The sequence below is a fragment of the Doryrhamphus excisus genome, linkage group LG9 (genome assembly GCF_037039965.1).
Source record: "Doryrhamphus excisus strain RoL-2023G ecotype Guam linkage group LG9, RoL_Dexc_Guam_v1.1, whole genome shotgun sequence".
Classification (NCBI taxonomy): Eukaryota; Metazoa; Chordata; class Actinopteri; order Syngnathiformes; family Syngnathidae; genus Doryrhamphus; species Doryrhamphus excisus.
Window position 1 is genome coordinate 1544578 of NC_136365.1, and position 26206 is coordinate 1570783.

At 42.5% G+C, this 26206-nt stretch overlaps 1 protein-coding gene across 1 annotated transcript in view; it reads left to right on the plus strand.

Moving 5' to 3' along the window:
* Positions 1–300: 300 nt before the first annotated feature.
* Positions 301–26206, plus strand: part of LOC131110505 (BCL11 transcription factor A-like) — a 43487-nt gene continuing 17581 nt past the window's right edge. Inside the window, exons 1-2 of the mRNA XM_078793162.1 lie at positions 301–748; positions 2785–3174. Of these exons, the coding sequence (XP_078649288.1) occupies positions 694–748; positions 2785–3174 (445 nt within the window). The 5' untranslated portion in view covers positions 301–693. The remainder of the gene's footprint in view (positions 749–2784; positions 3175–26206) is intronic.

Consider the following 26206-nt stretch of genomic DNA (forward strand, 5'->3'; position numbering starts at 1 on the left):
GTTGGGTTGTGGATTACTCTGAATTTGTGTAATTGCAATAGTCTTACAGTATTTATGATAACCTCACAACATCACAACAGTGTTCTTTATTACTATCATAAACCTTAGTCTTAGTCCTAGTCCTAGTCCTAGTCCAGCCCCCCTGCATCCTCTGCCCACTGGCGTGTCACCCCTCCTCGGTTTCAATAGGTAGCCCATAATGAGTGCCCATTGGTGCATGTGTTGGGTGGTCCCGCCCACTGGCCGCCTTGGCCCTGCCCACCTTTTCCCTTCAAGGCTCACTTTAGCCCATCTCCTGACGTTCAAGTTCGCGGGAACGTCACGTCCACACTTGAACTTGCAGCTCAGGGTTTGGAGAGGGGAGGAGGTGGAGGAGGGAAGAAGAGGGGGGGGTCGGGGGGGGTCTTCTCTCACTGAGCGCCCCATCATCATCATCATCATCATCACCACCACCACCACTCTCTCTGTGCGCAAAAAGTCATGAGGATCTCCTACACGCAACCCGTAGCGCGCTACTCCTCCTTGGCCGTGTTGTGTTGTGCGTGAGATCCTTGGTGTCCACCTCACCCCGTTGCTGCTTTTTTTTTGGTGTTCCTCTCGGACGGTCAGACGCATCCATGAAGAGGTTTTCACTTGGAGTCTACCTGGATTTCCCAATGTGATCTCCGCTGAGAAGCCGCCACTTGATCCAACATGTCTCGCCGCAAGCAAGGCAAACCCCAGCACTTGAGCAAACGGGACTTTTCGCGTAAGTGCTTTTTGTTTCTTTGTGAACATGTGCTACCTTATTTTATTTTTTTTATTTTTACAAAGGGGTTCTCCCGTGAGACATTTTATGCGCGGAAGAAGACTCCAAACTGTTGGGGGTCCAATTGGGTTTTTATCGAAAAGCTGTCAAAACAACGAAATAACTTCAATGTGTTGTATAACGAAACAAAGTATGTTTCTATTAGCCCCGAAAGGGCATTATTGACGATACATGAGCAGATTGGAGTGTTTAGAAATGTGCAACAATCACAATTCCCGTCCATGCTGCAAGAGTTTTGTTCCGTGGTTGGGTCAGGAAGTGGTGTTTACATACCCACTTGTCCACAGCGCGGTGTTATTTTGCGTGTGTCACTATAAGAGCCTTCTAAATATGACATAAATGTGCCTTTACGTCGTATTAGCATATGTGTATATATTTATATTCACAGAATCAGTGAATTTCAGTGCTACAGTATAGGCTATGCACCTTTACGCGCGTCCAAGTAAATCTATCCGATGCCAAATAAAAGCACGTAGTCATTTTTTTTGCTTGATTTGCTGCCATATATGTGTTTTTCTCTTAAATGTATTTGACGTAAATGTGCCCCCGTTCCTTCCGGGTCGGCTGAAAGCAATTATGCTCTCGTAGAACGTATGCATTTGTTGGGGAAACTGCTATCATAGTGTTTGCCAGTGGGGGGCGCACTATGCTTGTACTCCTGTATGAACTTGAACTTGAGCCACTTTATTATTATTACTATATTGCTTTGCTAAAGCAATGCAGATTAACACTTGAGTAGAGATACATTATGTTGTGTTTGTAGAAATAGTAATAATAGAGAATAATATAGTCATGGGGAACGTGTATTCACCTAAAGGCTCCATTTCCTTGAATTTAATGTCCTATATTTTAAACAGATGTATCCAATGAAAACATTTAAAGAATATATATGATGACTTAAGTATGCATATATTTTAATTGTGTAGCTCTCAAGCATTCATAATGCTGACACGACGCAATGAACTAGCACACGTCTCATGTACGTAATTGCACACTTCCTGGTTTTATTACCAACCCAGGGCCTTACTTTAAATTAATTTTACATTTTTTAAAATTTTGCACAGCAAGACAGGCAGCTTATATATTGAGATACACGTAAAATGCTTGCAGCATCAGTGTTCTATTAAAGTAGAGTGGACCTACGGTTTACTTGTACCAATATTTAGTGACTGCAGCCTGCTGTTTATTGCCGTTTGCCCACTCTATAGTGGCCCACTACGACACCGACCCAAAACCACTTGAAATTCTGGTGCAGTTGCCTAATAAAAAGATTACATTTTCCCGTTGAAACTTATTCACATGACTCTTGCTCGCTATCAAAAATGAGATGATTTGGTTTTGAAGGAAATGGTTCTCCTTAACCCAACCTCACACACCTCGCAGATGTCCGTGGCGTAAGCTGGTTAAGATAAGCTTCAGCAAAAGAGCGGCGAATTCCCTCATCTTTAATGCAGTCCAACATACAGGTAGCAGACCCTATCTTGCATAGTCCCCCAACACCTTCTCGTCTGACCTGACATGGAATTAAAGGTTGAACCAGTGGCAAGAATTCATCACATCTTATCTCAACATCCCAGTTGGCGGGTCCAATGTCATTTACCATGTGGCGAAGATGAATTCTCTCTCTCTCTCTGTTGGTACTTCAGGGACCTACTCCACATCCAACCCACAATGTCTAACCATGGTTCACGAGATCCCAGCACTTTTAACGAAATGGGGTCCAATCATCTTGAACTCAAATTAGAATCTATTTTTTGATTCTCTGAGGTGTTAGGTTCATTAAAAAGCGAGATTGGCAGCACAATAAAGAGGGTCAAGCAACTTAATCGTTGGCTGCCTGGTTGCTGAGCTTATCGAAGTTCTTTCTTTTCCTTCTGTGGTTCTTCGCCGTGTTTCTACGTGGCTGTGCGCGTACGCCACGTGATTTGTTTACATCTCACATTCTGCTGACTTGTCTTTCCCCCTCTTCCCTCCAGCTGAGCCGCTATCAGGTGTTGTGCCAGACGAAGATTGTCAGGACTCCCCCAGACTGGGAGTTGCTCAGGGCGAACCCCGAAAAGGGGACCAGGACCTGCTGACCTGCGGCCAGTGCCAGTCCCGCTTCCCGTTGGCCGACATCCTTCTGTTCATCGAACACAAACGGAGGCAGTGCCACGGCGGCCTTTGTATGGACAAACCTCTCGACAGGCCGCCGTCCTCGCCGCTCTCCTCGCCCCTCTCCACATCGTCCTCGCACTCGAGGACCCACCACCCACGTAGGGCGTGTCACCCTGTCGAGGTGGCCGTTCAGGTGTCGCCGCAGCAGGACGAGGATTGTTTATCTGCACCCTTGCAAGGAATAATCCCCAAGCAGGAGAATATCACAGGTAAAAACACAAATGGCCGCCGCGGAGGAGTTAAAGAAGAAAGCTTTGGGTGGGGGGTGGTGTGTGGGGGGGGGGCTGGGCTACAGAAGTGTCTGCTGCAGGCCTTTCAGTGTCCTTCAGCTTGACCATCCTGGCAATTATTGTGAGGAACGGAAACATTTTCAGTGAAAAACGACACACAGAGTCAGACAAAGAAAGAGATTATGTAAAGAAGGAATGGATTACAGATGTGCATAGATCCTGTGGAGGGATGCATCGCTCTCCTTCCCTTCCAGCATTATTCCACCGTCACGTCTCTTCCTTAAAACATCTGCTATATAAAGCTTACCGATAATAAATAAAAATAGAATTCTGCTGATTTTTGGAGTGAAATTGGTCATTTTCGGAGCTCCAATCCTTGTGATTTTGAGTAATTAAGGCCTTGTTAATGCTGCTGGTTTTTATTGGCGGTCCACTGGGACTCAATGGGCCTTTAGTGATAACAAGCGTGGGTCTCTTATGGCTGGTTTTACATGGTGGGGTTTGATTTTGTAGCGGCAAAGCCTATTCAGATGTTTATTCATTTCCTCACCGTGTGCCAGTTTGGCCTGATTGGCTTGGAAGGGGTGGTTTAATTTGAAGCCAGTTCGGGCTAAATGTGCACGGAACGCCGCTCGACAATGTGCGCTACTGTCCCCGTATTAGCGAGATCCGCGGTTCTGCAGATGGCACCGCTGTTTGGAGTTGTTAGCTAGTTAGCTCCGTGCTGCAATGAATGACCACTGTTCATTAGCGTGCAGTTTGTTAAACATCTGCCCTCTGTGTGAGTGCACACAGGCTTACACACACACACACACACACACACACACACACACACACAAACATCCTCATACTCATATGAAGCCCACTTGCCTCTTGGCCTTGTCAGCTGCTTGAACATGCTTTTCTTTGCTCATTTAGATCCTCATGCAACACAATTCACATGATGTCGCAGGGTCAGCAGCTCACATCGGGGGCAGATATTTATTTATAGGCCTCATGTAGCTGGATATTGTGTAACGCAGACACTGCTTGGCTCCATTTATGAATAGTTCCATTCGGTCCAGGCTGATAAAAAAAAAAAAAAAAAAAGATGCTTTAATATGACAAAGAGCAGTTCCGTCTGAGAAAAGAAGATGCAGTCACGCTTGTGAGAAAGAGTCCATATCAGTCGTGTGCAGTAAAAAGCCGTCCCCTCCCACCTCTGTTGTACTGCAACCGAGATTGATGGATGCCGACTGGCAGTGCCAGTGAGCCACCCCGTTCTGCATATGGTCGCTGCCATGTTCTTTTTCCCTGCTCTGTGCGAGATGAGGCACGGAATCTCTTCCTACACGCTGGCAACGTTACATTCCAGTGGATTATGTTTTACAGCAGAGGTAGGGAACCTATGGCTCGGGAGCCAGGTAGGGCTCTTTTGATGACTGTATCTGGCTCTCAAGCATTTCTTACCACAATAAAAATGTATTTTTGGGTTATGAAATGGGTATTATGAAATACGTCTACGGAGTACGGTGCAAAACTATGCAGCAGCAAAAGTTGTATTAATGGCAACAAGTATTTGGTTTATTATTAGACACTGCGCTGCTCATGAAAGTGTGCTGGCCACACCCCATTGGCGTGGGGTAGTGTGCCTGGTCTACGTAATTAGAGCCCATTATCTAAAACTGTTGGTCTTACATAAAAATGCACACATTTTATTGCATTCAATGTTTAAAAAAAAAGTATATGTCTCTCACAGATACACATTTTAAAATATCTGGCCTTCATGGCTCTCTTCGCCAAAAAGGTTCCCGACCCCTGTTTTACAGTATGTGTAGTCTGATGTATCTTGTTGCAAAAATGACGTCATACAAATGGTAATCGGTTGTAGGCGCTACCGAAATCAGCGAGGAGCACGCTCGAACCCGAGGTTGTGGGGGGTGCCAGACCTGTGCCTCAATGGGACAGCTGAGGCTGTCTGGGAAGTCTCATGGCTGCAGCTGGGGGCTGCGGTCTGCAGTCTGGAGCCCTGGGCCGTTAGGAGAGGGCAGAGCAGCCTGCGTGTCGTCATTTGCATGATAAACAATTTAAGATATGCACAGGGACAACGTAGCTTGTCTCCAGATTATGGATGGCCCAGAAACACGGCAGATGACCGTTTCTCACACTAAACTATGTTTCAGATGGATTATATTGCATTGTGATGCAATGCAAATGAAAGTGTTATTTGTTTGGAATACATTTTTTTAATAATTTAAATGCAACCATCATTACGTCACTGTGCGCCATGTTGCTAATGCTAATGCTAATGCTAACAAAAATCCTAGCAGTTGATGCAGCAGTAGAAATGTCTATATTTGACACACAGCACTCTCTCTCTCCAAAACCCTTCTGCTACGGTGACGTTCTTCTCTGATTTCAGATCAACATTTGCAATAAGACTGACAGTTGTAATTATTAGATTAGATTCAGCTCTCTTGTTTCTCTTCAGTATAACTCAGACTCTAATCAGCATGTTTGACTGTATAAAATGTACAGATACTCACCGGTAATTAATGATAATTTGAGCTAATTGATGAACACATGGAATCATATATATAGATATATAGATATAAACATGTAAAAAATGTGGGCTTTTTTAGCAGTGGTACATGCATGCTGTAAATTTGACCTTTTTTTTTTGGACTTTTTGCAATGATTATGAATTACAGTGTCATTTGCGGGGCCGTCCGTGAATGTGCGGGGATCCTCTGTATAATATGGCCGTCATTTATCCACCCCGACATTAGCATCACCGGTGTGTTAATGAGGCCGCTGTAACACCCAATCGAACACCCTCTCACACTTCCGCATCCTTTCCAGGACGCCGATACTGAAAGCTTGACTTTGAATCAATGCTAACTTAATTATGGCAGCCACTTTTCTTTCCCCTGTTCGACTACGTGGAGACGTAGGAAAAACCTGATTTCTCGCAGTATCTCTCTGAGGCTTTTGTGCGTCTTTCGTGCAGCAGCTTGCCTGTCCTGTTTGTTGTGGAGACAAAGGTATTTAGCCGGGTTGGGATTGGAACCGTGCCAGTTTTCTCCAAACCACCAGTCCCCCTGTCCTTCACCAGCTTACACATATACTCACTGGGTATCTGTCAGGGGGGGTTTGGAGGGGTGAGTAATATGTGTGTGTGTAAGGGGTTGGGGGGGTGGAGAGGCTTCTTGATCGTGACGTCTTTTTCCTGTATCCGGCATGTGTGTGTGTGTGTGTGTGTGTGTGTTTGCGCATATGGTTGGCTTTGTAAGTTCACATACAGTGCTTTGTTGGGGTGATCACTTTAATTGATACTGAAAAGACCCAGACGCACGCTATTCCATCCATTCACAATATCCATTGTCTGAAAAATTACTGTAATTGGATCCTACAGTTCTGGGCTCTGATGAATTTGGTTCTATTTTTAGCCGTGGGCTCTGACAATTTTTAATAAAGGTAAACAGCAGGGGCATGGAAAGCCCAAAATCTTGTTGGTGGGGGGGGGGGGTAATTACAGTGAGGTGAAAAGGGCTTTTCTTAGAATAAAAAGAAGAAAATGATGGCACAATTATCTGCAAGGTAAAACATGCAGGGTGAATTATTTAGTATTTTCACTTTGAACCAACTCTATAATCTCGCAGTTTATTGTAAACAGTTTTTTTATACTGAAATTATAGTTGATAGTTGTATGCTTCTGCACCTGCCTTTTACACTAGCATCACTTTCTCCCAGAGTGCTTAATGCTGCTTGCCTCACACGAAGATATGAATAAATGGATGAATCCATATAATGAATGTTATTTAGAGAGGTAATAACATCATGTTTATAATTTAACTATTATATGTGTAGAATATTTAGTTTGAATGCATTCCAGTGGAAAAAAAATGGTAGGTGCATATCTTAAATTACCTTGACATCAATGTACAGTGAGGAAAAAAACAATTTTAGTAAGATATTCCACAGGGGTCCACTGGAGCTAGGGTCTGGGTGAGGCTGGGCTGCATCAGGTTTAAAAAAAAAAAAAATATATATATATATATAAGAAAAAATGTAAAAAAATTATAATAAAAATATTAATAAATATTAATTATATTAAATATATATATATGTATAATATAATAGTCTTCAATGCTTGTGCTATACCCTCCACTTCTTTCAGTGCTTTGGTTCTTTGCAAAAGCTCTGATAAAACATTAAATTATAATCAATTATTTTAAATACATTTTTATTTATTATTAAATTATTAAATAAATGTTTAATGTTAATTTTGACACAAAATAAGATGCAAAAATAAATAAGCAAATCAAAAAACAAATGAAACAAGTGAAACAAATTAACAAATCAATTTTTATTTATTATTAAATAAATGTTTAATGTTAATTTTTATTTTTTGACACAAAATAAGATGGAAAAATAAATAAGCAAATCAAAAAACAAATGAACAAATAAATTTTTATTTATTTTATTTATTTATTATTAAATTATTAAATAAATGTTTCATGTTAATTTTTATTTTTCAACACAAAATAAGACGGAAAAATAGCAAATCAAAAAACAAATTAAACTTTCATATCAAGGTGGGGGACTCGCGTCCGGCCCGCGGGCCGTGAGTTTGAGATCCCTGTTCCACAATGTAGAAATGCTATTGCAAACTAATTTCATCCTGATAACTTTGAGAAGAAGCGTTTATGAATATGAAATGTGCGTCTGTGACTTTTTGTGCGGTTAGCATGTTGACCAGATTGGGAAGATCGGAGTTCAATTCCACCCTCGGCCATCTCTGTGTGGAGTTTGCATGTTTTCCCCGTGTGTGCGTGGGATTTCTCCGGGTACTCCGGTTTCCTACCCACATTCCAAAAATATACACCTTAGGTTAATTGGAGACTAGTGTGAATCGCCCAGAGGTATTATTGTGAGTATGAATGGTTGTTTGTCTATATGTGCCCTAAAATTAGTCGTGCACCTCAGAGGTATACCCTCTTCCCTGAAGTAGCTGGGATTGGCTCCAGCACACCCTTACGACATTTGTAAGGAAAAGCAACAATAGAAAATGGATGGATTATAATAACACATTTGATTCCTACTATAAAATGAGAGTTATGTCATTTATGCAGGCCAGTAGCTTTGGCTTCATACAAGCGCTGAAGTGAAGTGGATGTTAACATCTTGGGTGTGAATCTGCAAGCGTAATAATGCTCGCGCGTACGTGTACAAGTACGATTTTAACCACTTCAATGTTTATGGCGTTGTGTGCATGTGTGTGCGGGCTATTTGTTAAAGCTTTACTACCCTGGGCGTGCAAGCTGAACATGAAAGGGTCTTTGACTTGGCAAGCCCTGCCTCAGGACACCCCTCTGTGGACCATGCCAGCCCAGACTTGGCACAGAGTACCGGTCCTGGGGGACGGGCTGGGCCTAAATACTTGCGTGTGAGAAGGTGCACAGTGTGTGCGCGTGTTCAAGTGATGTTTTGCGGGCTTAGGAAGCAGACCCTATGGTGAGGTGGCAGGTGTGTGTGTGTGTGTGTGTGTGTGTGTGTGTGGTAGACAACGGGCGAGTACGTGTACTTATGAGTAGGTATGCAATAAAGTGTGTGTGCTGTCCTCGGGGCTCCTGGCTTGGGCTTCCTGTGTCTCTGTTTGTCTTCTAACAACCTTGGTACCACAGCCTCGGGCCATTCAGGTGGAGGCTAGTTGAAGTATGCACACACACACACACACACACACACAGGGCATACACACATGCACACTAAAAAGCATGCATTTACCCACAAATGTGCACAGACCCACACCTGCCCTCTACTCAAACGTTACACACACTGTGTAACCCCCCCCCCCCCATCTGTGAACCAGTGTTTTGTCAGTAATAAATGCATTGTGGCAGAGGCCCCATCATGTGTAGTGACTTGATAAGATCTGTCAGAAACATACGATCTTCATTTCACCCCCCCCTTACACTCTTGTCCCTCCCTCACGCTCATCCCTCGCTCTTTCAGGCAACGTTAGCATGTCTGCACCTTCTAAAAAACATCTAGAGCTCATTATCACGCCGCCAGCTTTGTCTATTGAGCACACGCGTGTGTCATGCAACAGACACGACACACCCATACCTCAGAAACCCCCCCTACCCCCCCAACATGTTTGTCGACAGTCAAGTCACACAGGATAAAAAATGTATCTATAGAAAAAAAAGCCTGTCCTGTCAATAGCGTGGCAGACAAGTCACATCTCGGGGGTCGGGGGTCATCTGACAGCGTCAAGGCCTGTCACGCCAGCCGCCAACTTCACCACCTGCAGGTTAATGACTTTATTTTTAGACATAACAGAAGCAGAAGACACAAAAAAATGACTTTGATGCAGCTGTACCTGCGGAAGTGGCAGGCAGCAGCAAAGACGGAAGTGGTGATGGTACAACTATTGATGTGTACTTTTACCTATAGTACCAATATCCGGTACACGATTTTCTGTACTTTTTTGTGTGCTCCACAAGAAGTTGGAGCTACGTGCTATTACGGTGGGAAAGTGGGAGCAGGACGCTGCCCAAGACGTTACTGAGGCCAAGACACTACACTGCAGGGATCACTGGGGGACCACAGGTCATCGACTTTTGGGATCTGTGTTAAAAATCAGCATTTGTCGATCACTTGATTTTTCGCAGAAATCATCCATTACTGATTGGTGGCATCTTTGGTTCGTGTGGTCCTGACAGAAAAAAATACCAATGTGGTAGATTGACCATCATTATAGCCTACAGATGACAACCGGACGTACGGAAGATGTATGAAATCCGAATGTGTGTTGGGTGCACCAATTACGACACGACAATAGGAGTTGCCCATTTTGCCCAAAATTGACACCAGCAAAACATAAAAAAAAAAAAAAAAAAAGAAACACAGATGACACACAAACACGTACAAAGTACTTGCAACCTGAAAAACACGTAATCACCCTTGGATGATGTTTGACATGACAAAGAACCGTTTCTAGAACAGCCATACGAATGACACATGACATATTGTGTCTGTTATGACTTATTGAAATACAAACTGTCTACTTTGTAGTGAATTACTTGTAATAATATGTCAATGATATATTAGTTACTTACTAAATAAGGTATTACTAAATTACTGATTTATTGTGATTTTCAGTCATTGGTATTAAAAGTATGCACAAAAGTGATGTTTTGGTGGTTTGGTTAAAATATAGCTCTTTGATCTTTTTGGTCATTATTAGGTCACGTAAATGTTATTGTATTCACATCGTGTATTTAAAAATATGACTTATTTTACTTTCTGTAGCTTGAGTTTGTTGGTGTAAAGATTGCCGCCTCATCTTCCTCTGTTATGACATTTAGGTACCGAATCATTGGTACCTTTTGATTTCCTCGGTAGTATCGATGAGATTGTCTATAAAAGTACCGTTTTCCGTATCCATCCCTGGTTTAGGACAGAAACAGACCTTGACAAGGTCATTTTCATCCCCAAATGTCAGGATCATTCAGGCTAAAGATTGAACAGGATGACTTTGAATGTAGTTTCTCCGTGTTCCTGCACGTTTATCATACCGTGTTTCACCATTCAGTGTGTCGGGTCATCCTCCTGTGTCGCTATTGTGACTTGTATTTAAGGCTGTGGGGCCGAGGTACCTTTTGCTTTGTCTTCTTCACCGCCATGATGATAATGCCGAAGCCTTCAGAGAGTCACATATACAAGGGCGTTGTGATAATGTGAACCCGTTGATCCTGGTCACTATCTGTCTTTAGTCTTTCTTGCACCACTATCTTCTCCATTGCAAGTCCCAGTGCTGGGTTTGGCCTGTCCGAGTGTGTGTGTGTGTTTGTGTGTGTGTGTGTATGTGGTAATGTATGACTCCGTGACTGTATTTGAATGGGTGGTGGTCTATACCGCTGTGTCTTGCCACCCTTATCGCACATAGATATGAGACCCATATGGGGGGGGCCCAGCCTGTGTCTGACTTTACACTTGCGAAAACTCACCTCTCTCTGAATGTGTGTGAGGGAGCGTCTAAGCCAGGGGTGGGCAAACTACGGCCCGGGGGCCACATCCGGCCCGCCAAGTGTTTGAATACAGCCCGCCCAATCCTTCCAAAGTATTTCATTTAAACTCAACATACAACCTGGCATCATGGCCTGAGCCAACCTTTTGATGGTTTTATCAATTTCATTTTTTGACATGGTCTGTTGTTTACAAAGTGTTCCTGAAAAAAGGGACACAAGCACATAATAATAATAATTATTATTATTAGATTATTATAATTATTATTAGAACTACTATGATTATTATAATTATTATATTAATGCTAATTATTATATTAATCATATAATATTATTGTTATATTTGCATATTTTACATAATAATAATATAATTATTATTATTTTAATTTTATTGTAATTATTATAATATTTTATTATTTTTAAAATATTTAAATATAAATATAAAATAATAAATAATAATAGCAGATTGCATGACAATTTTACAGATACAATAATACCAGGTGGACTGTTACGTGTAAAATACATAGTCTGCCCCCCCCGTAAATTTTGTCATATGAATGCGGCCCGCGAGTCAAAAAGTTTGCCCACCCCTGGTCTAAGCATTCATTCGCACACACAAAGCGTGTGTGCTGCTGCACGTATCCTAATAGGCGATCTTTTCCTCTGGGAAGGTTGCGTTCAAAAGTGCAGTGCCTTGTAATAGCTTAAGTTAGCAGCACATCTTAACTTAAACGCCTGAATCTTTTTAATGATGATCACAAGACGGCGCCCGCTTTGATTTAGGAGTTGAATGCGTTATAAGGCATTTATGGAGTTTCAAACGTGCAAAGATGTTTGTCGGAAAACACACACAAATACACTCGTACTTAAACATCCACCGCATTACCTCGTCCACAACGAGCCCCGACCCAAACACACATGTGCTAACGCTCATAAATGCACACTCCCGTCCCAGGCACCCTTTACTTTTTGCAGGCTGAATCTCACTGATAACATGCTGGTGCCCTCATTTAAATTTGAAGCGCTTCTTTAATCTTCAAAGGCCTGATTGCTTTATGAATATGCATAGACTGCGCTGACTCTCAGTTCATTACCTTGTTGTAAATTCTAATGACCATTAGGGCCCTGCACGGTAATTGCCAATTGTTTTGCATTTTTGATTAGCCCATTACTGGAGCGCATTCTGAACATGTCTGCCCTGCCAGCCTGTCAGGCCAAGACTAGAGGCTGAGATGAGTTGAAAAGAAAAGTGCACGGGGACTGGCGGGTGCGGATGTGGGAGTGGCATTAACATTTTTAGAAGCTTTGCAAAATGTAAGTTTTGTTTTGCGGGTGAACAGTGGTGACTTATGACAGACACAAGACAAGAATTGTTGGCCTTGATGTTCCCTAAATAAGGTTCATTCCGTTTTTTTTTTCTGGAGAGCTTGAGTGGAAGAACGTGTACCCGACTGCATTCATGTCAGCATGTGCTTTTGTTGATTGTGTGCATGGATGCCCGTCCGACTGTGTGTACATGTCTTAAGTTTGCGTGCAAGCCAGCGAGTTGAGCGGGGCCGCTGGTGTGCTGGGAGTGGTTGGGAAGTTCTGGTGGTATATCCCCATGCTCGGCGTGCCTGGGACTCATGAAAGATTGATGCTTCCTAGCAGAATGGCACGGCCCTGCTACAACTTGATAACATCTAATGGATAATTTAACGCTCTAAAACCGGCAGGCTGGTCCCCCTCTCCGGCGGGATGGAGCGGACAGCAGCTGCTGGGCTTTTGGGGGAGATGCTGCTTTGACTGTGTGTCAGAGGGAGACTTGAGGACAAGCAGGAAAGGGGGGGAAAGACAGGGAGCAAAGGAAATGTGTGTCCATGGCGTGACTGGAAACCCCACTCTAGTGCCCACAGTGAACTTCATAGTGTCAAAAGTTGATTAGGCAGCTCTTGTCACAGTTGTTAAGCTGTAAAAAAAAAAAAAGTTTGCTCTTCAACTTAAATGCACTCCAATTTACCATTTTGTGCAATCCTTTTTTCTATGTGAAAACAGGCGTAGGAACGAGCAACATGGCTGATATGTTTCACTGTACACTATACAATAAAAATTATATTTTTATGATTTAATTTGTAAACATGGTTCCCATCCACTAGGTCCATCAAGACTAAGTGACTATCCACACAGAGACATTCATTCATCTACCGCTTATCCTAACGAGGGTCGGTGCTGGGTGCTGGAACCTATCCCAGCTGTCTTTGGGCAAGAGGCGGGGTACACCCAGCCAATCACAGGGCACATATAGACAAACATATGGACAATTTGGAGTCACCAATTATCCAGTGGGGCGGCACGGTGGACGAGTGTTTAGCGGGCAGACCTCACAGCTAGGAAACCAGGGTTCAATTCCACCCTCGGCCATCTCTGTGTGGGTTTTCTCCGGGTACTCCGGTTTCCTCCCACATTCCAAAAACATGCTAGGTTAATTGCCGACTCCAAATTGTCCATAGGTATGAATGTGAGTGTGAATGGTTGTTTGTCTATATGTGCCCTGTGATTGGCTAGCCATGGTAAAGCATAATCCATTGCTACACAATCTCTATTTTTTCTCTTTAATTAGAAAATGATGACATGAACACAGGGAGTAAACAAACATTCAATGACAATATGAATATATATATCATATATCATAAATATGATATATAAATATATATGTGCCAACATGTACAAAAAATATGATATGAGCAAATCATCAATGGGGAAGGATTAAATAAGTTCTGCATCTCCCCACTGCTTTGCGGACATGTTGAATTGTGCCCATGAGCTGATATGTGCCCTGTGATTGGCTGACGACCAGTCCAGGGTGTACCCCGCCTCTCGCCCCAAGAGAGCTGGGATAGGCTCCAGCACCCCTGTGACCCTCGTGAGGAAGAGCGGCAGAAAATGAATGAATGAATTAACCTATGAATGTGAGTGTGAATGGTTGTTTGTTTATATTTGCCGGATTGGCTGGTGAGCAGTCCAGGGTGTACCCCGCCTCTCCCCCGAATAGGCTCCTATTATTATCCTATAGAGGATAAGCGGCATAGACGATGCATGGATGTAACATATACTGTTGTTTACAAACATCAGTGTGTAAGCGTCTATTTTGGTACTCCCATAGTCAGTGTGTGCTGCGCATTGATCCATTCTTTTAGGACAAAACGCTCATCTAGGAGGTGTATTTCTATCAATGACGGTTGAAGTTATTACTCTCATTTTTGTTGGTAACAAGTTATCTCGATAAATTGACCCATATTCTATACGTATGATGCAAGTGTCGTTAGGGTGTGTTCAGTCCTCGCTCCCGTCCCATTCTCTCATGGAGGATTCCTAATCTCTGCTGTGTGTACACGCCGCTCGGAGGTCTTCAGTTTGTCTCTTATTCCCAGACTATTAAACCGTTGACAGTTTGGTTAATCGGCTCGCAGTTGGACTTCAGGGGGGATGGAAAAGGGGTCAGCCGAGTCTTTTCCAGAGGTGTGGAGAGAAAATGGCTACACCAAAACCAGGTGTACGCACTGTTCTTTGCTCAATGGTGGACTTCAAGCAGGCAGTTTTAGTCTCGGTTTAAAAAAAGGATAGTACGGAGAGTAAGGGTGAGCAAGCCGTGGCGGCTGGTCTACGTCTGTCCATGTCCAGCCTGCATGTGCCCCCCGCTCCTGCACACGCTCGGATAGGAAGGTAGCAGAGTCTGCTTTAAGGCGTCTCATGGAGACAGCATGATAGATGGCTTTGTTAAAGGGTCCCAGGGTGTCCTCTGAACTTGAAGCACTGTGTTTATCTTGAATGGGAGACGTGCAGAGAGTTGGAAGGGGTGGGGGTGGGGGTGGGGCAGTGTGCAGGAGGAGAAAGGGAATGATATAGCTTTCAGAGAGGAGGAGGGTGAGTAAAGGTCTGTATCTGGGCAGCCCTAGCTGGGGGTTAGGGGGTTAAGGGGGGGGGTCGTGAGCAGGCACGGCTGTTGGAGGGTAGCACAGGAAGAAAGGGGGACGGGGGGGCGAGGTAGGGCACCTCTCCTGTAGCTGTCCATTAACAGATGAACTTGGCAATGGTCCAGGCCTCAAAGGTCTTGAGAGACAGGCATACACACATTGACTTGCTCACGCAGACATGGACGCCCACTTCCCCGGTACCTGCTGACTGTTTCTGGAATGCCACCAGAGTTCTTTTTGTCCACAGGCAGAAAGGAACACGTCTCTGGTTCACCTATGTGAGAACCAGTTCAGGCCGGTTATCCAGCCAGCCAGTCCAAAAGAAGGAGGTCGGAGAGGCCTGGTTGCCCTGCCCTTCTCTCATTCTCTCAATATCCTGCCCGTCTCTTCTTGTCCTTTATTTTTTAGACTTAGAGGAGTAAACTGAGAGAACCTCTAACCTGAGGGCACAGGACAATGTTGAGGGGAGACAAAAAGACACGAGGGAGCGTGGGAAGAAAGTCAGAGAGGAACGGACCCAGTTGTAATCAGGGTGGGAAGACGAAGAAAAGGGTTTAGTTGTGTTGGTTGTGCTCCCCCTTGACGGGGCAACAACACCACCTCTGCTGTTGTGTGCTAAAAACATTACAGTAAACACGAAGGGAGTTCAAACGTCGTGTGGGGGTCGTGATTGAGAATTCTTATTGGGGGAGGAATTATCGTAGCGTTAATGTTTTATTCACAGCATCTTTCTCTTTTCCTTATTCATGTCTGTGTTTGTGCTCGTCATACAATATAGATGTAGCTCTGCTCCTAATTACAACTTGGATGGCTCCCGTGAGTTTTGAGTGCATTCCACTTCAAATGCTTTCAGCTCACACACAACACAAATGCGACCTGAAGATGTCAGCTCATGAAGCCGATATTCAAGCACTTTTGTACATTTGCACAATTCAACATGTCCGCAAAAGCAGTAGGGAGATGCAGAATTTATTTAATCCTTACCCTTGATGATTTGCTCATATTTTTTTGACATGTTGGCACATATACATTTCTTATGTTTTGTCATTGAATGTTTGTTTACTCCCTGTGTTTATGTCGTTATTTTCTAATTAAAGAGAAAAAATAAATTGTGTAGCAATGGATTATACCGGTCGCCAGCCAATCACATATAGACAAACAACCATTCACACTCACATTCATACCTATGGACAATTTGGAGTCGCCAATTAACCTAGCATGATTTTGGAATGTGGGAGGAAACCGGAGTACCCGGAGAAAACGGGGAGAACATGCAAACTCCACACAGAGATGGCCGAGGGTGGAATTGAACCCTGGTCTCCTAGCTGTGAGGTCTGCGCACTAACCACTCGACCCGGAGTAAACCCACACATACACAGTGAGAACATGCAAACTCTGCACAGACATGCCCAAACCGGGAATTGAACCCGTGTCTCCTAGCTATGTGGCCTGATTTAATGATAAATGATTTCGGTGTTTGTGTAAATGTTGTGAATATTTTTGTCATTATGACTTTTACAAACAACGACAAAGAGCATCAATTCAGAATATTCTACTGCAGCATGATTCAATCACGCAATTAAGCAATGATGGCAATCATGCTATAATTACGTCTTGGCAACGCAACAAACTAATTCATCCAATCAGATTGCTGTGATGTCATCCCTGCTTGTCGGTGGGTAGTTGCATAGTATGTGAGGACTGTTATGACCGGATTTGATGGACAGTATTAAGCATCCATATACTTTGCAATTCATGCGGCTATTATTTCATGGGATCCTTAGCTTCGTGACAGCATCTTTCACATGCATTTACCAGATGGAAGTGCTTTTAAAAAAAATGTTGACTCATTGGCTGGAATGTACTGGCAAGTATTTTACCTCAAGATTGTCGTCAATTTTCCATTAAAATGCTTAGTCAGGCATTGTTAACTCCTTTCTCACAACAATTCATTGTGTGCCAAGATGTTTACCTGCCATGTCAGTCTGCATTGAATCAGCCGCTCACATGTGCGTTATGGCGCTCATTGTCCGAGAGCGCCTCCTGTTTCCACGCCACGGAGGATCCAAAGGCTGTTTAGTTGTGTCAAAAGCCGCCGCCGACTGATGGAGTGAGTTGCTTATGAATTCATCACATGCATGCTGTAGGGCTGACATCGATAATGTATGTTTGCGTGTCTGCGTGTGCATGTGTTTATGCGTTGCCGTGTAAATGCATGCAATCTCATTTGCATGTATTTCACACACGCTCACAGTTAATTTGTTCTTTAAAAAGACGCTTTTCCCTTTCATGTGCCTTCTCCTTTGCTATTTTTCTTGCGGCCTTCCAGCTCTTGGTCTATTTGTTGGAAACATGCTCACTTGTGCTAAACTCCTGGTCATGAAGCCGACTAAATTTCTTGCTGCTGTGTGTGCAGGGCTGTTTTTTTAATGCCCCCCCCTGTAAATTTGCATATGTATATGTGCAGATTGTATGAGAAGGGCTCTCACACTTAAAGCAGTTGGGGTTGGGGGGGCGGGGGTGATGGGGGATGTCGCAAGGCCAAACCAGTGTGTATAGTTTATGTGTGTGTGTGAAGGGGGTCGTGTTGGCACTTTGAGACCTCCCTAAACCCCCCCAGACAAAGCCATCCACCACTCCCAGATGGTAGTCTGCTCTCTTCGGCCATGTGTCTAGTGTAGATGTGTGGGCGTGTTTTCGGACAGGGAGAGCTACAAAGACAGAAAGAGTAAAGGAGAAATTTGCAAGTGAGAGTTTGTGCAGAAAAGTGCAAGACTGATGCGGAGAGAGAAGGTGTGTGTGTGTGTGTGTGTGTGTGTGTGTGCGAGTGTGCATGCATGCATGCTTGCATGTGTGGAGTTTAAAACGTATGTGTACTTATTATAATACATAATGCAAGACACGGGGACAAAGAAAAGGAAATCGACGTAGGGTGCAAATAGAGAGCTGCACTGGCATGGCAGGGCAAAGGGTGGGGGTGGCAGTTTTTTTACTTTGATATTGGGCACTGGCGATTATTTCTCTTTGTGCTGATGACCTAAAGATGGCCATGGATGTCTGGCTAATGGGGTCAGTCAGCGTTAAAGAGTACGCATTGGGATTATGTCTTTGCCAACTGCCTGCTGGACACTGGGACAAAAAATGGGGTTAAATTGTAGCGAACATGTGAATGAAAAAGAGGCTTATAAAGCAAAGATGCCCATCTTTTAGGCAATGGCTTTTTAGCCATTTGTACTGCAATTGAAAATATGTGTAATGATTTTACCTGCTGTTGAACTTTGCAAGAAAGTGAGCAAATATGCAGCTCTAACCATCCATTCTTTAAAGTTACGTTTGTATATGTATGTCGCATTATTTTCTGCATGTAAAATTTTAATAACAGTGTTCCCTCACAATTTTGCACATTTTAAAAATGTTGCTCTACGTCCTTGTGGTGTATGACAGCGATCTATCAGCGCTCTGTTGTGCGAATCTGTCATTGTGTTTACTCGCTCATTGTGTTCTGTGTCCTGATTGGCTGCAGGCAATTTTCAATCAATCTCCTTTGTGCCACTAGCAAACCAACTGTGAGCTGCTTGCTTGAACTGTCAATAAACAGTAGTAGTAACAGCTAAGTTAACAATGATGCAAAAACTCTACAGCTGAATGGCGCCAGGATGAAGCACTTATAGGAGTCACTTGATAGTTTCTTGTGGGCGCACTAGTAGATCGATCATTAAAATTCTAACGAAATTTGAACTTAAACAAGAGAGAAATATCATCAAATGTGAATGCCGACAATTATTCTAAACAAATGAAGTTGGCAAATTTGCAGATTTCACTTATATAAGAGCACTGCATTCTCTATAAAATGTGTTTCGGTTTTCAGTTGATCTTTTGGAATGGATTAATGACGAAAACCAAGGTTCAACTGTGTCTTTAGACGTACGTTAAAACATCTCCATCCTGGTTGCTAAGGCTCTAATAAGGATCCGATAAAAACCATGCCTGGAGTGCTGTCTAAATCCTGTTGTTCCCCTGGGGCTGTATGTTGAAACAGGCCTGCAGCTCTGTTAAGAAGGAGCTATCTATCGCCTGGAATGACTCCAGCTTCTCTGACCTTGATGTTTGTTTTCCTTGTATCCTCAGACATAAACATGGCTCACACGTTCAGACACAGCGAGGAAGAAAGTTATCCTTTCTCATGTCGTACTTAGTTCTCGCTTCTTGGTAAATACTGCATAGATATATGGGATTTTGACATGTACTGTGTGATAGATATTTGAATGCCCTCATCCCCCCCATCCTTTGCTTCTCCCATACCTGTTAGACTGGTTCTCTCTGTCTTTCATAGAACCAAAGCCAGCCTCCCTTTTCTTCACCAGGTAGTATTTTTTTTTAATCGGGCAGGAAACCAGACTCCCTTATGACAACACTTTAGCCCATAGTTCAAAGTGCCAAGATAACAATCCTCTAGTTATACCTTTATTGAGGCAAGCCCTTCTCTGCCAATAAGCAGTCTGGCACAGAGTTTTCTCCATGCTGGACATGCCCTCTTCTCCCCAGGCTCTGGTACTGCTCTGGTCTGCCAAGTTGCGGGGCCAGATTGCCTGTAATAGGCCTGCCATTTCCTTCTCATCATCTGTCAGCACTTTGGATTCAACTGCATGGTCCAAAGAAGGCGACCACTTTCCAATTAAAAAGGTTAATTTGTCCTTGCCTACCCCCCCCACCGGCAGTTTGCAATGTCTTCATTAGCACTCATTTGAATCCCCGTATGGTCCTTCCTTTTATTGTGTATTTTTCCATTACATGGAAAGGTAGGTTGTGTGTCCATTAGTATGTCATTCTCAGCAGACAAGTGCTGTTTTTATTATGTTTACCAGTTTTCCTCGGATAGAGGGCCCATTTCTAGATGCAGTGTTAATGTGTAAATGAATGGCTGGGTGGGATGTCAGCTTGAAAGACATCATTTCTCTTATGCGGAGACAAAGGATTGACAAAGAGTAAACTGTTCACATTTGAATTACGTTACCGACTTGCTAACCAAAAGAGCAGCGACTCCGAAAGCATGTACAGAAGATCAACACTCCACCCCAGCAGCAAACTGATATGCACATAAAAACGTCTATTTTTAACACATGCCTTGCTATTACCCCTCCAAAGCCCCCCTGCGAGCTTAGCTCATTTGCAACCAAAGTGGCAGTTGTAATTATTAGATTACGTTCAGTTCCAGAGCCCTCCACTTCTCTCTTTAGTTGCCATTGTTCCACTAGTGACAGTTTTAAGCTCTAAACCTGACTCACACGCTTATTAAGCGCATTTATTATAACGAGTATACAGTAGCTACTTCTCACCACTGATGGATGGTAACGTAAGGTATTGATAAACAGAAGAGATGACAGCATATGGCAATGCTGCGTTCAGGGACCGCCAAACAAAGTGTATCTCATGAAGAAACATTATCAGGGAAGCTTAAAGACATACACATGTAAATTATTTATTTTTTAAAAAGAACGGTACATGTATTATCACAGATTTGTAAGTGTGTGTGAATGATTTTCCGCCTAAAGAAGGAAACGGCCGTGGATGTTAAATGGCAAACGTGCGTGGATCTACTGTACTGGAAAAGATGACTTTGCTGAATAGTGTGGAGTTTTACCAACTGCTACTCAGATTTAGTAAACGGATCAGTACACCCACTTTTTACAGTCTTTCTTGGCCTATGCAGTAAATACGGTTTTATCATGGTGAACCTTAAACATATGCATTCACATATGACATCATATATTTTCAAATTTAAACAACTCGGTAGGGAACAACAACCTGGGGCCAATTGCACAAAACTATGATAGTATATGACAGGGGTCTCAAACTCAATTTACCTGGGGGGCCACTGGAGCTGGGGTCTGGGTTAGACTGGGCCCCATCAGGTTTTCAAAAAAAAAAAACAAAAAACGCATTTATTAAAAACAGAAAAATGAATAAACTTTGCTTTGGTTCTGATTTTCTACAATAAAAGCTCTGATAAAACATTCCACTGTTCTCAAATATCTTAATTGTTATTTTTCTACACAAAATAAGATGAAAAATAAATAAACAAATCAAGAATAAAGAAAATCAATCGATCGGTAATAAATAAATATAATAATAATAACAATAAAACGGCAAATAATAAAAACGTAAGAAACCACATATAGTTGGTGGGTAGACAAATTATTTTTTTTCAGATTAAAATGAACAAAGCATTATTAGAGCCCTGTAGACATGACAAAACACGACTATAGTCACATTTATACTCTTTTTATTTACAACATATTGCGCAACTGCAGGGTCTTGAGACACATGCTAACTCGCAAACGAGAGAGCTAGCGACCTAAACGGTAGTTATTTCCTTTAAACTTGAATAGCCAAAAACTTACCACTTCCACACGGATAGGGAGGATAACTATTAACAGTTATTTAACCTTTAACATGAACATTAATCAAACGTAATAATTTTTTCTGGGTACATGATACCATACAGCATCCATATCAAACTTTAAACTTTCATATCAAGGCGGGGGCCTCAAACTAGTGTCCTGCGGGCCACATATGGCCCGCGGGCCGCGTGTTTGAGACCGTTGGTATACGCACTGATCCAGGATCAGTTTCACCTGGCTTGATTAATCCATGTCCACTCATCCTAGCTTGGGTTTTTTTTCAAGCCTAGACGCTCTTATTTTGGCTTCATTCATCCTGGACGTCTGAATCCTACTTTCATGCAAAGAACCCCAAGCTGAATGACGTGTAAGAGCATCCTCTGTCTCTATCTCCGCAAGCTTCCGTGCACTCTGCTCATTTCAGTACATGCGCTCCCCACTCGTACCGTCCTTTTACAGTATCTGAGAGCTCAATGGAAAAAGGGCCCGGTGCATTTCCTGCTCCTCTTCCTCTTTCACTGAGCTGCGGTGGTGGCATCACCAGGCCCAAATAGCCCCCATCTCCCCTTCACTGCCGCGTCTTTCCCCCACATTATCTGAATAAAATGTACCGTATGTGGTTTCTTTGTGCACCTAAAGCCCAGCAAGGAAGCGTCTCCTAATCACCGCCTGTGCCATTGCATCGTTTCCACTGCTGACATAACTTCTGCTCTCCGTCTGACGCCTGACGCCAGCAGAGCCAGCAAAGTGTAGAAACCTTATTCGTATTTACTTGAGAGCATCTCGACTTTTACGAGCCGGATATTGAGAGTGTAATTCTTTGTGAAGGATCTTTGTTGGCTTTTTGACTCATCTTATTCATTGCTTGTTTAATTACCACTGATACAATTATTTTCAATTAGATGGCAGTGGATCTGTATAAATGTTTAAATTTTAAAAATGTTCAGGGTTTCCGCTACATGCGATTGATCATGACGCAGCGTTTCTACATTACATGTAAAAGTGAAACGAAATGATGGTAGACTCCTGGAAGTTGAAATGACTTGACGTAAATAAAGCAACGGTAGCAGATGTGTCATCATCTGCTGTTAAGTAGAACGGCATACTAAATGAAATTGGGGGTCACTCTTGGTTGTTTTGGTGATTAACATAATCTAATGACTTGGAAAAATGAACAGGAGGTGGAAATAAAGGGGGGGGGGTGTTGTCTATTAAGGCGCTGCCTGTGGACAGCGTGAACAGGCCAGTTTCCCATGCACTGGCGGCTCAGACGAGGCCTCTCTGGTTACACAAAATGTCTGCCTGTCCAGCCACGGAAAGAGAGAGATATTAGCATTATTTTTGCCTTAGTTATCTGAGAGCATTGTACTTTTAGACACCGTGTTTGAGTGCCTGGCAGACACTTGAGTTTCTGCAGCAGATTAAAGGACATTTTAGCAGCTTTTTCTTGGGGCCAGGCCATAAAAGCACACAAAGGGAGCAGCTGCCACTAATGTAATCTACAATAGGCCACTGCAATGTAAAGCTGTCCGGTACTCCTTTGTTTTGAATTTTTATGCCATTCTTGACACCCTCCAACACCCATTCCTCTTTATATTTGAATTCCTTGTTCAGCGCTAATGCTGTCTACTGAAAAGGTGCTGAAAACGAACAACAGCAAGGCCATATGTTCTTAAGACTTTTCTACGTATAGTATATAATTCCCGCTTTCCGACGGTGTTACATTCCAGGACCACCAGTGAATGGCATAAAAAACGGGAGTAATTTATGATGGCTATTTTTGACACATGGCTTGCCGCCTCCAAACCCTTGATGTAGGCATTTTTGGATCAACATTTGCAATAAAAAATTATTATATTCAGATTTAGTTTCATAAGCTTCTCATTCTCTCTTCAATTGCCATTGTTCACTTGCGACACCAGCTGATATCATAAAAAAATAACATAAACATGTATTACACATAGATTAAATGTCAAAACTTTGTATTTTTATTAGTTATTAGTATCAACATTTTTGCCTTTTCTAGTTATATTATTCCTTTTTTCCTCTATATTCCACTTTTACTGCAGTGAGCCACGTTATTACTGCGGCAAGGCCATGGAGGATTGTATCCAAGGTCTTCCGTCTTGGTTCTGTTGGTCAGGAGTTACATTGTGAGGAGGTGTTTATTATTATTATTATTATTTTTTTTTTTTTACAGCATTCAGACCTGCATTGTACGGCGTTACAAATATGGCACTCACTCCTGCTCGCCTGCTCAGCTGATTCTCCACCTTTGTTGAAAGAAACTCTATAGGCGCACCCTTAGTCGCTAAATATATCAACAATGTCAACACAGATCTCTTCTATGTATGAGGTGCTTGAACGTCGGCGCTGAGACAAATGCTACCAGCGTCAATGGAATGGCTCTGTGATTAAGGATGATTTACGTGGGTCGATCTGACTAATCTTTAAATAAAGTTGATCAAATGTAGAATTACTACAGCTTCTGCTCGGACATCAACAAGTAGCAAGCAGCTGTTCAACTCCGTTGGGAAAAAACTGCCTCACGTCACTCGCTGACGCTGTAAACACTGAAATTGGCTGGATTATAAGAGCATGCTTCATACACTTATCATCGATGTAGCGCTAGTAGTGATGCCGTAGTTCATGCCAAAGCCTGATTGGCTTCTGGCTACCCTGTTCTTGACATACAGATTTTCTCGTCAGGTTTTAATAAACAGTACTCACCACTAATGAATGATTGATGAGCCACTAATTCTAGTAATTGTAATTTTAGTAATGACTTACATTAATCAATTAACTTGTGTTCACTTCTGTGCAAGTTTTGAGTTTGGATTGACAATCGTGTTACCACTAATAAACGATAATTTAATGTTAATGGTAATGGTTTTATTTCATTTGAACATGCATCAGATTACAATTGAATGCATCCCATAATCAGTTCCCAGTTCCACATGTCCAAAAGGAGTAGGAAGAAGCAAAGCTTATTAAATCCTACCCCTCCATCTGGTACTTTTACAATCACTAACTGTTACATTTGTTCACTTCCTGCTTTCTTAATATAGTTTAAGTTTTATTTTATTTATTTTTGTCACAAGGTGATATGACCATGCAATGCCATAATGGGTACCATGGTAACGGTCAATATAGTATATAATATATATATATTTATAGCACATCATGACTGGTTCAAGACTGGTAAGACGATTGCCGAAGACTTGGAATCGGATTCAAGGTATAGCCTTTAGCCTGGTCGTCAGGCTAACACTAGAAGCTAACAGGCTAAAGACGGCATTTTCACCACTTGCTGCAAGTTTTGAGGCCAGATTGAGTGTTGAAGCGAGTACGTCCGTAGCCTAAACACACGACTATGGTGTGTGACTATGGTATGAAATAACGTCCATAAACACGAAACGTTAAGCATGAAGACAAAGATGTAAAATGATGAGCTTTCTTTCTATTATCACATATTTATACATTATTCCAATGTGCAGGGATCCGCTGTATCTCTCCAGTAATGTCAAAGTACACAAGATAACGTCCAACGTCCAGCGTCCAGGCACTTCCCCACATTTCCTGTGTGCTTTCACAGTGTTAGCTGTGGAATGAGTATATAGGATCTTCCCAGTGTGACCTTGCCCCATGCAGCTCAGTTCTCAGAATGCAACTCAAGCTGTCCACTGGGGTGGATGCCCCAATGACCCTTACGTCAGTCAGGGTTTTTTCAGCTTCTTTCAAAATGACAGGGTGGATCCGGAGAACCTGAGTTCACCGTGAAAGGAATACATACGCTACATGGCTGTCAGAACTGTTACTGAAAACAGAAACACGAGAGGTGACCAGTCGTGAAATGGTTATGCAGCTTATCATTTTTAAAAAAAAGCTATGTGAACGACTGGAGACTGGACACTGAACAGTGTCAAAATTATAATTGCAGGTTCAAGCACACAAAATGTTGCTGAGACTACATTGAGAAGCAGTCGTTTCCGACTGTAAATTCAGTTTTATAGCACATCAGAGAAGAAATGGTATAAACATCTGGCCCATAAATCTCCGGTGCTGGTGCTGCAGGAGTGTAGTTTAAGACGTTAGCTTCACACTCATCCTCTGATTAGCCATTAATCCAAATTAGTACACACATTTATTTGTACAAGTATATGGTTCGTTAGCTGGGGTGCATGCATTCCACATTCTGTAGATCAGGGGTCTCAAACTCAATTTACTTGGGGGCCACTGGAGCTAGGGTCTGGGTGAGACTGGGCCACATCAGGTTTCCCCCCCCCAAAAAACCCGCATTTATTAAAAACAGAAAAATATCCAAACTTTTTCAGTGTTTTGGTTCAGATTTTCTACAATAAAAGCGCTGATAAAACATTCCACTGTTCTCAAATATCTTAATTTTTATTTTTCTACACAAAATAAGATGAAAAATAAACAAATCAAGAATAAAGAAAATCAATCAATCAGTAATAAATAAATATAATAATAATAATAATAATAAAACGGCAAATAATAAAAACTTAAGAAACCACATATAGTTGGTGGGTAGACAAATTATTTATTTCAGATTAAAATGAACAAAGCATTATTAGAGCCCTGTAGACATGACAAAACACGACTATAGTCACATTTATACTCTTTT